General features: G+C 43.3%; 1 protein-coding gene and 1 non-coding gene across 2 annotated transcripts in view; one reads left to right on the top strand and one right to left on the bottom strand.

The window, feature by feature from the left end:
• Positions 1-11105, top strand: part of LOC144698061 (uncharacterized) — a 54157-nt gene extending 43052 nt beyond the window's left edge. Inside the window, exon 3 of the mRNA XM_078569990.1 lies at positions 10523-11105. Within this exon, the coding sequence (XP_078426116.1) occupies positions 10523-11105 (583 nt within the window). The remainder of the gene's footprint in view (positions 1-10522) is intronic.
• trnan-guu (transfer RNA asparagine (anticodon GUU)) lies at positions 9363-9436 on the bottom strand. The gene has a single exon. It is a non-coding gene; the product is annotated as a tRNA-Asn (tRNA).
• Positions 11106-12616: the final 1511 nt, after the last annotated feature.

Here is a 12616-nt window from a genome sequence, read left to right as displayed (position 1 = left end):
TTAAACGGTTGTGTTAACCCACTCTAACATAACTAATAGTAACACTACTTTGAACGTTATTTATAAATAATAATTTTAGGAAACTTTGGACACAGTAATGGCTCCTTGTGCATTGTACCCAGTTCAGACTCAGTGAGGGGCAGTGGGAGCAGAGAGAAGAGAGTTTTCTAATTCATGTTGACACATTGTACCCAGTTCAGACTCAGTGAGGGGCAGTGGGAGCAGAGAGAAGAGAGTTTTCTAATTCATGTTGACGCATTGTACCCAGTTCAGACTCAGTGAGGGGCAGTGGAAGCAGCGAGGAGAGAGTTTCCTGCTTCATGTTGACACATTGTACCCAGTTCAGACTCAGTGAGGAGGAATGGGAGCAGAGAGAAGAGAGTTTTCACTTCATGTTGATACATTGTACCCAGTTCAGACTCAGTGAGGGTCAGTGGGAGCAGGGAGAAGAGAGTTTTCTGCTTCATGTTGATACATTGTACCCAGTTCAGACTCAGTGAGGGGCAGTGGGAGCAGGGAGAAGAGAGTTTTCTGCTTCATGTTGATACATTGTTGGGAACTGGACAGAACAGTTCTGATGAATCATGCAGCCTCAGCTGCTGATGCTGCTGAGTGCTTCCAGCTTTGTTTTTTCACTTTTAAATTTCAAGATTCATCTTCTGCAATTATTATTTTTACAGATCTGTATTTCAATTGATCCCAGGCTTGTTTTCAATTTGTGATTAGTATTTTTTCTGTTTTGTGTATCCATGCACAGAATGTGAGACAGCATTTATTGCCAATCCCTACTTGGCCTTGAGAAGGTGGTAGTGAGCTGCCTTCTTGAAAGGCTGCAGTCCTTGTGGTGTAGGTACACCCAGTGTTGTAATTAGGATAGAACCTTTCAGAGCCAATAATTAAACTTGGCTCAAATATATTAAGAGGAGAAATGAAAGCAAAATGTTACTTCAAAGGTACTGAAACATGATATTTATTCATGTGCTGATATAATACGCATCTATTTAATTGATTTCTTAACCTGTGTGTGCTGCTCCACCTGTGTTTTCCAACCCATATTTTGAAGACTCCAGTCGAGCAAAGAAAGCAATCAAATTTAAATCAGCAACCTCGAACTTTATATTCACCCCCTTTCAGAATCAGGTGATTTTTTTGTGCTAAGCAGACTTCATACAATCCAAAGGAAGACATTTTATTAAATGGAAGTGACTTCCATCCCATCTTAACTGGATAATCTTAATTATTGCGCACGTGTCCTCTGAAGGCTGCGGCACATTTGTAACATTTAACTGTTAAGATGGCTTCTGAGTTTAATATCACTGCTCTAAATGGAGAAATCCAACTAAGATGATAGTTGTAACTGTTTGTAAATATCAGGCTCCAGGTCAGTAGCTGGAATTGTTTTTTTTAAGATTTTGTTTGAGTAACACATTGTGACATTTGTTGTGTGACGTTTGATGTGTAATTTATGGACACTGGCTCCAATACTTTATGCATATTTGTAAAGGTAAATGATGGTCTGTTTTATAATGATTGGTGCACTAACCTTCTAGTGTTCGATTTCTTATTTTGAATGCAAAGTTGGGGGTGTTTTCAGGATGAGCTGTCTTTCTAAAGCCGGGACATCCGTACGAGTAATCCAGAGGGTGGCTCATGCTCTGAGGACACAGATTCAAATCCCATCACGGCAGCTGGTGGAATTTAAATTCAATTAATAAATCTGCAATCACAAGCAATGAGACTATCATTAGTTTTCGTAAAAACACATCTGATTATTCATGTCCTTTAGGGAAGGAAATTTGCCATCCTCACCTGATCTGGCCTACATGTGACTGATAAATAACAATAAATAAGATAAGCAAAATAAATAAAATAAGAATAAGAAAAAATGCGCTAAGTAACTGATTTCCTGGTGGTAATTTAACCTGGAATCACCATGGGTGATATTAATGATTAACACATTCCCATGACATCTCAGTTTACCAATGCCTGTCCCAATCCATGTGAATGATAAATGGGTTCTCACAATAGTGGGAGGTTAATTTATTAGTGAAGCTTCATCTACTGTACCCAATATTTCATGCTGCCATTTATCCATTGATGCGTTTTTGACATCCAAAAGTTTCAGAAATATTACCAAACAGAAACAGACTGTAACCTCCAACAAGTCGATGTTTAGATTCCCCAACAGAATTAGTCCTAATCTCACAGACCCGCTCTTCCGCCAGACTCCTTCTCCCCTTGTCATCCTATCACTTCTTTAACATGTTCTTCTATGTTGCCCTGGTCTCTGCTTCAATCATTGACTCTGCTAATACATTTCATAGCCTCCATGGAGAAAACAACTCATCCAGCTCAGGAATAGAGCCCAAATGTTCAAGTATCTCTTCCTGGCTGTACTTCCACACACGAGGCAGAATGCCACTGACTGAGCTGGATCCTTTCTGTCCACTCAGCTCCAATCCCACCGTGTGGAGCTGAACAACAACAATTTTCACTGATTGACATTTAATCCAATAAAACACCGCAAAGCACTTCACAGGAGCATTCCCAAAGTTTGATCGTGACCCACCCAGAAGGAGATATTAGGATGGGTGGACAGGAACGTGGTAAAAAGGGTAAGTTTTAAGGAGCATCTTAAAGCAGTGGAGAGAGAGTGGACAGAGGTGGAGAGTTTGAGGGAGTGAATTCTGTCACTTGGAGCCTTGGCAGCTGAAAGTGAATGAAAGATGAAAGTGAGATGAATTTTATGCCGAGAGCTTAATAGTGAATTGACTCTAACTTTCTGAAATGGTTTGATCCATTTTTCAGAACTGAGTCAAATTGCGGAGTCACAGGAAAGTACAGCAAAGGAGGAGATGGATTGACCCACTGTGCCTACAAGGGCAGTGCAACCAGTCCCACTTCCCCACCCTTTCCCCACACAGAAGGCGGTTTGACCCACTGTGTCTGCAAGAGCTGTGCAACCAGTCCCACATCTGCACCCTTTCCCCACACAGAAGGCTGCTTGACCCACTGTGTCTGCAAGGGCAGTGCAACCAGTCCCACATCCGCACCCTTTCCACACAATGCTGCATATTTTCCTCCTTCTCGTCTTCCCTTTTCAAGGCTGAAATTCATTCTGTTTGCATCATCCTATTAGGCAGTGATTTCCAATAAATCAATTTCAGTTTTAAATAAAACACCTTATTGCCTCTGGTCCTTCTGATACTCATCTTAAATCGGTGCCATCTGGTTATTGACCCTTCATCCATTTGAAGCAGTTTCTCTTTAATTTCTCTGTTTGAACCTTTCATGATTTTAATCAGCGCAATCACAATGCCTGTTTTTCCTTCTCAGCTTTAAGAAGAACAACCTTAGATTCTTCGGTCGATGTACAAAACTGTACTTCCTCATTTCTGAATTTGAACGTGGGTTTGTATCATCACAACCACATTTTCTTCATATCCCATTTGAGAAAAAAAACAAGATATTTGTTAGCTGAAGAGTTAATGGATAACAGCAGCATTGGTAAATTTTAGGGAATATTTTCTGGTAGTGAAAGAACGCATAAAAAAGCCTGGAACTTTGTGGCAGCCAATAACCAAGGGTGTAAAAAGAGAAATATTTGGCTGTTCTCGATCTACCGACCTCTCATACAATTGTTACACGTAGTAACTAATTACGCCACAGGAACATGTGCCAAGGTGAGTTGCAAGATACCCTAAAGCTGGTATCAACAAGTTGAAGATTCAGATTGTTGCCACAATAATTGCAGTTTTCCTCATTCCGTTTCTGTTACTGATGGACAGCGATAAGATTCAAGGCACAAGGAATAAACTGACTAACGGGATGATGCTGCGAGGCTAAATGTGGGTGGTAAAAGGATAAGTTTTTCTGCTTGATGTTCAAACCGGCAGAAATATCACTCCTGATCAAACAATCACAGCCGCTATTTCAAAGCAGCATGCCAAACCGAGAAGTGCAACTTCCTATAAATTTATATTTCCCAACAGCATGGTTGTTTTTTCCACGCTCATTCTGCCATTTTATAATCCAATCCAGCGATATATATTTTCTTACCTTGTATCCTGTTCATTTGAAGTCAAGACATAGAGTAAATTCAGTGTGCTTTCTTGTCATTTCTCGAATGAGATTTTGGAACCAGGCTAGTTGAAGGACACTTTTATCGGTGCCAGTCCTTCACTGTCTCTCACTGTTTAAACAGACACTGTTATCATCAGCCTGTTATGTACCTTACATACGAAAATAAGAACTAGGAGCAGGAGTAGGCAATTCAGCCCCTCGAGCCTGCCCCGCCATTAAATACGATCATGCCTGATCTCATTTCGGCCTCAACTCCAATTTCCCGCCCTCTCCCAATAACCTTTCAACCTGTTGCTAATTAAAAATCTGTCTACCTCCTCAAATTTATTCAGCGTCCCGGCATCTATTGCACTCTGAGGTAGTGAATTCCACAGATTCACGACCCTTTGAGAAAAGTAATTCCTCCTCATCTCTGATTTAAATCTACCATCCCTTTGCCTAAAACTATGGCCTCTCGTTCTAGAATGCCCCAAAAGGAGAAACATCCACTCCACGTCTACTTTGTCTATCCCCTATAGCATCTTATATACCTCAACTGGATCTTCTCTCATCAGTGATGAATTTCTGCCGTGTGTCCCCTTGTCAGTTTCACAGGAGATGCAGTGATGAGGTTGGTGGGTTTTGGAAATTGAAAGTTGTACATGAGCAGCTTGAATAGCAGGTCGAACAAGTGCCAGCTCAGATTGACAGAATCAATATAAATTGCTGTGAGGAAAAAGGTGGGATAATGGAATTCGTTAAGTTGCCCTCCCACAGAGCCGGCACGGACAAGATGGGCCCAATGTACTCCTTCTCTGCTGTAGGCATCTATGATTTTATACTAACAACATCATCCTGTGCATAGGGCCAGTGATCATGGCCGAGTGGTTAAGGCGATGGAGCCCAAATCCATTGGGGTTTCCCACTTCTCATTATTCCTGGTTTTATCTCTGTGTCTACAGAGTTAATTATCGGTTACATTGAATCAAATTGATCCAAACGCTCGGGAGTTTTCCAATTTCTGTTCATTCACGAAATTTGCAGTTGGAAATGGAACAAAAACGGAGCCAGGTTGGTGTGATGCTTGCTTTCTGGGTGTTTGTCTCTCCATAGAGACAAACCCTTGTCCTCTGTCACTCTCTGTGTATATGTCTGTGTGTGTTCCTCTGTGTGTGTCAATGTGTTTCATCACCTCATTTTTACCATCGAAACATTATTCACCTTAGTTCTGCGGCTTCATATTAAAATGGTCCAGATGGAAAAATAACAGAGCTGTTTTCAAAGATGCAAGAGGATATTTCTTTCTGTTTATTTTTGAGTGGAGAATGTTCAGCTACTAAATGCTGCATGTTACAAAGCGGAGGATGATTGAAGATTTCACATGATCTTATTAAGTAGCTGAGAATGTTCGAGGGGCCGAATGGCCTATTGCTGATCATAGGTTTGTATATTCTAATTCAGTGCCAATGCCTGTCAAGGTGATGGTTGTTTCTGCTCTGACTGTGGTTGAGTGGCCGAATGGACTGAGGTGCTGGTCGAGGTTCCTGTGATTTGGGCTCTACTCCCGCGGTTGTTAAACTTTCCGGTGGTTTGTTTTTGAGACGCTTCTAAAAAATCCTCTGTGCGGCCAAGGAACGGCTGATCTGTGTTGCATTTTGGTTTGGAGAATGGGGAGAGTCAGTCTAAGTTGGGTTAATGGCACAGACTGAAAGTCTTTTTTCTCTGTTACTCCCTGTATCCATTCTATTATTTTATACAAACAACATATCAATTTCACTAAGCAGTTGTTGCCAACTGATTTTAACTGACGGTCTGCAGAATTAATTATCGGTTAGTTGGAATAAAAACTATCCAAATACCCCCGTGTTTCTTATTTATGTTATCAGCAAACATTCACTAAATTCGCAATTGGAAATGGAAGAGTAATTGACCACTCCTGATCAACCAATCACAACTGCTCTTTGACAGCAACACGCCAGGCCGAATGGCCTCTTTCTTTCCTGTAACTTTATATAACTTTATGTTCCCCAATGCCACGGATGCTCTTTCCCGGTTATTCTACCATATTATAACCCATCTATCGACATGTACTTTATTACCTTGTGTCCTGTCCTTCTGAAGTCAAGACCCGGAATGAATTCAGTGAGAAGTTTTATTGTCATTTGCAGCAGGAGATTTGGAACCAGAACAGTTGAATGACGGTTTAAATAGTGCCAGCCCTTCACTGCAGCTCATTGTGCTTTTGAGTGGAGATGATTTCTATTTGTTACAAAGTGCAGCATGATCTGATTAACTGACGGAGTTGGCTCCAGATTCCGAATGTCAATTCCTGCTCTGTTGCTTTTGTTCTATTTCAACACCAGTTAAGGAAATGATTAACAAACTTCAGTGATGCGGTACCGTGGCCGAGTGGTCTAAAGCGCTGGATTAAGGCTCTAGTCTCAATGGGGGTGTGGATTCGAATCCCATCGCTGCCAACTATTTAGCGGCCCCAGATGAACAAGCAGATATCACCTTAAATTGAGTGTGCGTTGTTGTATTCTGACAGGAAGAACGAGGAGATGAAAGAAATATGGGGAAAGGCGGGATGTGGAATTATAGATGCTGAGTTGCTCTTCCAGAGGGTCAGCAAGTGAATGACCGTCTGATGCATCCGTCTGTGACTTCACACAAACAGCAGTGACGTCATTATCGGTCCTGTGTTCACGGTGGAGTGGATAAGGGGATGGGGCTGGAATCCTGTGGGGTCTCCTCACAGAGGTACAAATCCTACCGGCTCCAGTTCTCATCATTCCTGATTTTGATAAGATGCCCGTGGAATTAATTATTGGATAAATGGCATCAAAAACAGACAAACACTCCCATGGTTTCTTCTTTCCGTTGGTCTATGTGTGTCAATGTGGTTCAGTACCCAAGGGAATGGACACATTTTTAACAGAACAAACTTTATTCACATTAGTTGTGCAACTTCAGATCAAAAACTATCAGGGTGAAAGGTACAAGAGGAACTTTTCTCGTTCTCTGTGTGCCCCATTACAACAACAGCTTATATTTAGATAGCACCTTCAATGAAACCTCCAAAGATGGTTCACAGGGTCATTATCTAACAGAGCCTAACACTGACACACATAAGGAAATGTTAGGCAAGAAGGCCAAAAGCTTGGTCAAAGAGGTAGGTTTTAAGAAGAGTCTTAAAGGAGGAAGGTGAGGTAGAGGCGGAGAGGTTTAGAGAGGGAATTCCAGAGCCTCGTTAAATGAAACCACGGTCACCAATGATGGAGCGATTCTGATTGGGAATGTACAAGAGGCCAGAATAAAAGGAGCACAGGCATCTCAGAGGCTGTGGGGTTCGAGGAGATCACAGAGATAGGGAGGGACGAGAGGAAGGAGGGAATTGAACACAAGGATAAGAAATTTTGAAGTAGATACATTATCTGACCTGGAGCCAATGTCAATCAGTGAGCAGAGGGGTGATAGGGGAATGGGACTTTCTGTGAGTGTAGACACGGGCAGCAGTTTTGGGTGACCTCAATTTACGGAGGGGAGAATGTCCACTTACATTCCAGAACTGACATTCTGCTGGATCAGCACTGCCCTGTTTCCAAGACCAATATTGATCCTTTAAAAGGTGCCGTTCCCAGAACGATACACAGTCCTCCAGGTGTGATCTAACCAGGGCTTTGTATAGCTGCAGCAAAACTTTCCCTCTTTTCTATAACAGCCTCTGTCACAGGTTGTCTAGCACGGGGAGTTAGATTGTATATATCGACTGAGAAAAATGAGGAGATGCTTGGTCAGAATGAACTTCTTTCAAATATTCAATGTGATGTCAATTGCACAAATAAATATTTATTTTTATTTCGAAGACAACACATGAATCCCCAGTCCAACTCTCCGTGTCATTGAGTCAGGGAAGCTTTGTTAATTTTCACACACTGAGCATGGACACTGCAGAAGCTCCTGCACCTCCTTCAGCATTAGTTTTCTTAACTCAGAGTTTTCAAAAGAGGATTGGGTACTTATTTGAAATGGAAAAAAAACCTGCAGCTTTAAGAAGGAAGAGAATGATATTGGAACTAAGTGGATAGCTCTTTGAAGAAAGCACACACCCGATGGGTCGAATGGCCACCTGATGAGCTGTGTCAGTTTACAATTAGATCAATTTCTCTGCAGCATTCCAAAATGTCCCATCCCAGTTCTATTCCTGTAAAACAGGATTTTGCAGTGCAGCAGGCCTACACAGTTTGAAATTCAATACAAGTCCCTTTGACTTTTTCTCACAAATTGTTTCTGTGGTGTAGTGACCTAGCCAGCAATGCCCACATCCCATAAATGAATAAAGAAACAAATAGTGATTATCACATTCGCTTCACATGTGCAAGGTCGCCAGCTCGAAAACTGGCGAAAATATTATCAAAACTGGATCATCTAATTATGAGAAGCTGCACAATTCCCGCTTGTTGGCAAATAATAGCCAAATACATTATCTCACAGCCATGTGACATTGGCACTTCCCCAGGCTTTGAATAAATTTCTCCAAAAGGCACGTTTATGAGAAAGAGACAATAAATGAGACGAATTGCAGTGAGATAGTTCACACATGTGTGAAGTGTTGAATGACCTGCTGATGTGCTCTGTCATTTTATGATTCTAATGTCAGGTCATTTTTTCTGCCGCATGGTTATGTTTTTCAGCTGAATTGTACTTCCACAAAACAGGGTTTGGAAGCGCAGTAAGACTGCACGGTTTGATATTCTAAGTCAGTCCCTGTGGTTCTGCCCATTGTTTCTGTAGTGCAGTGGTTATCTCAATGCAAGGGAAAAACATTATCTCCCAGTTGTGTGGAGAAGTTGTATCGCTCCCATTCCTGTTTGTTGTTGAATGTGAACTGAATGTTGGATCTTGCAGCCACATTAGATTCGCTCTTCACCATTTCTGAAGATAACATTCAGCAAAATAAGATGTTTCCACTGGCAGCGGGTGATTGGAGAGTGTGGGGCTGGAATAGTGTTACTTTTTCCTGTCTCACTCACCGTGGAGCTAAGGAAGAGGCAATTAATTGATGTGTTTGTTTCAACCAATAGCCTCATAGATCTCTATTGATTTAGATGGGGGTACATGATCGTTCATATTCTTTGTTATATCTGAAATGAATATTCATAAACAGAGCTTGGTGTGGGAACTCAATGGGCGACAGTCGAGTTTTCAACGTGAGGGTGGGGGATTTTTTTGTGGTTTCAGGGCCCCAGAACAAAGCAGAGCGTTAATGAGTGATGATGGGGAGAAAACAGTGGCAGTTTCGTCCCTGGGTGGTCTCGAACCACCAACCTTTTAGTTAACAGCCGAACGCGCTGACCAATTGCGCCACAGAGACTTAATAAAAGTACCTGCGCTCTGTAAGGTATCCTAAACCAATGGCTCAGCGAGTGAAAGCTTCAGATTGCTGAAAAGCAATGACAATTATTCCCTATCAGTTTTACTCTTCCCAAATAAAGGGTGGGACATTCATTGTGAATACATGGAAACAGTCTGATCCCACCCACTGCAGACACATCCATGTCCCCAGGAACCAGCTCCCCTACAACTGTTGCCGTCTCCCTTCGAGCCTCTCGGTGTTTTTCTGTTACCAAGTATTATGATTGTCCCGAAGCCAATAATTCTAAAGGGGTTTCTCTGTTACACAGCGAGTGGTTAGGATCTGGAATGCACTACCTGAGAGTGTGGGGGAGGCAGATTCAATCACGGATTTCAAAGGAGAATTGGACAGAAAATGCAGGTCTCCGGGGAAAACGCGGGGAAATGCAGGTTAGTTAGTTTCCAGAAGAGTAAGAGATCTCCCTTTTCCGATGGAGTTAAGGAGATTTTTTTTCCTCAGGTCATTAGCCTGTGGACTTATTTTCATCAGAGGTTTGGTCATTGAATTTACAAAAGGCTGAATTAGACAGATTTTTTATAGACAAGAGGGTCGAAGGTTATGGGGGGCAGACAGGAAAGTGGAGTTGAGGCCACAACCAGATCAGCCATGACCTCAATGAATGGTGAAGCAGGGTCAAGGAGCTGAATGGCCTACTCCTGCCCCTGAGTCCTTTGTTCCTATGACCCGGGCTGAATGGCCTCCCCTTAGCTCTGATTCTCTGACACGATGAGGTGCTCGAGGTGCAAAATGGTCAATCCCTGCTCCTGTTTGTTATGTTCTAATTTGGAGCAGTTACCACCCAAGGCAATGGTTAGTTTACCTTTGATAGTGGGAGCGTGACCTGGAAACTCATCGACGCAGTCACACTGGGGAGAGACCGTTCACCTGCTCCGAGTGCGGGAAGGGATTTACTCAGTTATCCACCCTGCTGAGACAGCAGCGAGTTCACAACGGGGAGAGACCGTTCACCTGCTCCGAGTGTGAGAAGGGATTCACTCAGTTACACCACCTCCTGACACATCAACGAATTCACCATGGGGAGAGACCGTTCACCTGCTCCGAGTGTGGGAAGTGCTTCACTCAGTTACACCACCTCCTGATACATCAGCGAATTCACACTGGGGAGAGGCCTTTCAACTGCTCTGAGTGTGGGAAGGGATTCATCAGTGTATCTAACCTGCTGAGACACCAACAAACTCACACTGGGGAAATACCCTTCACCTGCTCAGAGTGTGGGAAGAGATTCACTCAGTTATCCAGCCTGCAGAGACACCAGCGAATACAAACTGGGGAGAGACCATTCAGCTGCTCCGAGTGTGGTAAGGGATTCATTGATCCATCCATCCTGCTGAAACACCAGCGGGTTCACACTGGAGAGAAAACTTTTAAATGTCCAGACTGCGGGAAGTGCTTTAAAAGTTTCGGGAACCTGATGTCCCATCAACGTGTTCACACTGACGAGAGACCGTTCAGGTGCTCTCACTGTGAGACTGGGTTCAGATGGTCATCTGACCTTACGGTACACCAGAGAATTCACACTGGGGAGAGACCGTTCACCTGTACGGAGTGTGGGAAGGGATTCACTCGATCATCCAACCTGCTGAGGCACCAACGCGTTCACAAGTAACTACAGTGATTGGGATTTGCTGATAATTATATCCAGGACTAAACTATGTTCATTGGGGTCAGTTTCTGTTGATCTTCATAAACCCCAGCCCAGTTATAGGGGGCCATTTGTATTTTTGAAGTGCTGTGTGTTAAATACAATGTATTGAGTCTTTTTAGTACCTTTAACACGAGTTAGTTCCTTTTGAAGGACTCTGCCTCTCCCCTGTCTCCTCCATCCTCACCTCCAACAACAAGTGTGAGGAGCTCATGGAGCTTCTTTGTCACTAAGATTGAGACAATCCGATCAGCTGCCTCTGCTGCTTCCCTCCCTCCCACTAGCCCACCGGGACAAAGATCCACCCTCTCGGGACAGGGGTGAATTGCATAGAATTTGCCTCAGGAAGTGAATAAAATAGGTGCATTTCAGGGGGAAATGGATAGCTCTATGAGAAAAAGGGAATAGATGATTACATTGGTAGATTTAGCTGAGAAAAAGTGGGAGGAGGCTCGAGTGGAGCGTAAACACCAGCATGGACTGATTGGGCTGAATGGCCTGGTTCTCTGCTGTATATCCCGTGAACTCCTGTGCAATCTAGTCTAAATCCATGGTATTATCTGTCTGGAAGCAGCATGGCATTAAACTGAAAACTAAAATCAAACTTTACCAGGCCATTGTCCTGAGCACCCTGCTGTATGGAGCAGAATCCTGGGTCTGCTCTTGGAGCCACATTAAAGCTCTGGAACACTTCCAGCAAAGACACCCGAGGTCCATCCTGAGAATTAGATGGCAGGACAAAAATCACAAATAACGAGGTTCTCCATCACGCTGGGTTCAACAGCTTGGAGACCACCCTTCAGAAAATTCAGCTCCAATGGCCAGACCATGTTTCCCACATGGACAATCACAGAAATCCCAAGCTGATCTTCCATGGGGATCTGTCTGAGGGCAAACAACATCAAGGTGGTCAGTACAACCGATACAAGGACACCCTAAAAAAGAGCCTCACAAACTTCTGCATTGCAGACCGTCCCTCCTCGGAAAACACTGCTGTCGACCGGCCGAGTTCTGGTCACTACTTTATAGGAAGAATGTGATAGCACTGGAGAGGGTGCAGAGGAGATTTACCAGGATACTGCCCGGGCTGGAGGGTCTGAACTATGAGGAAATATTGGATAGGCTGGGGTTGTTTTCCCTAGAGCAGCGAAGGTGACCTGATAGTGGCATATACGATTATGAGGGGCATAGTTGGATGGTTAGGAAGGCACTTTTTCCATTAGTAGAGGGGTCAATAACCGGGGGGCATAGATTTAAGGTAAGAGGTAGAAGGCTAAGAGGGGAGTTCAGGACAATTGTTTTTTCACCCAGAGGGTGGTGGGAGTCCAGAACTCACTGCCTGAAAGGGTGTAAATGATTTGGGTGGTTGAGTCAGAAACTCTTGTAACATTTTAGAAGTATAAAAAAAATATAAAAGTAAAAAAGCATATGTCCCATCTCGCGACACTCTGCCCCATCTCGTGACACTCTGCCCC

This window comes from Cetorhinus maximus, chromosome 23, assembly GCF_964194155.1.
Source record: "Cetorhinus maximus chromosome 23, sCetMax3.hap1.1, whole genome shotgun sequence".
Taxonomy (NCBI): Eukaryota; Metazoa; Chordata; class Chondrichthyes; order Lamniformes; family Cetorhinidae; genus Cetorhinus; species Cetorhinus maximus.
This window is presented reverse-complemented; position numbering and strand designations above follow the sequence as displayed.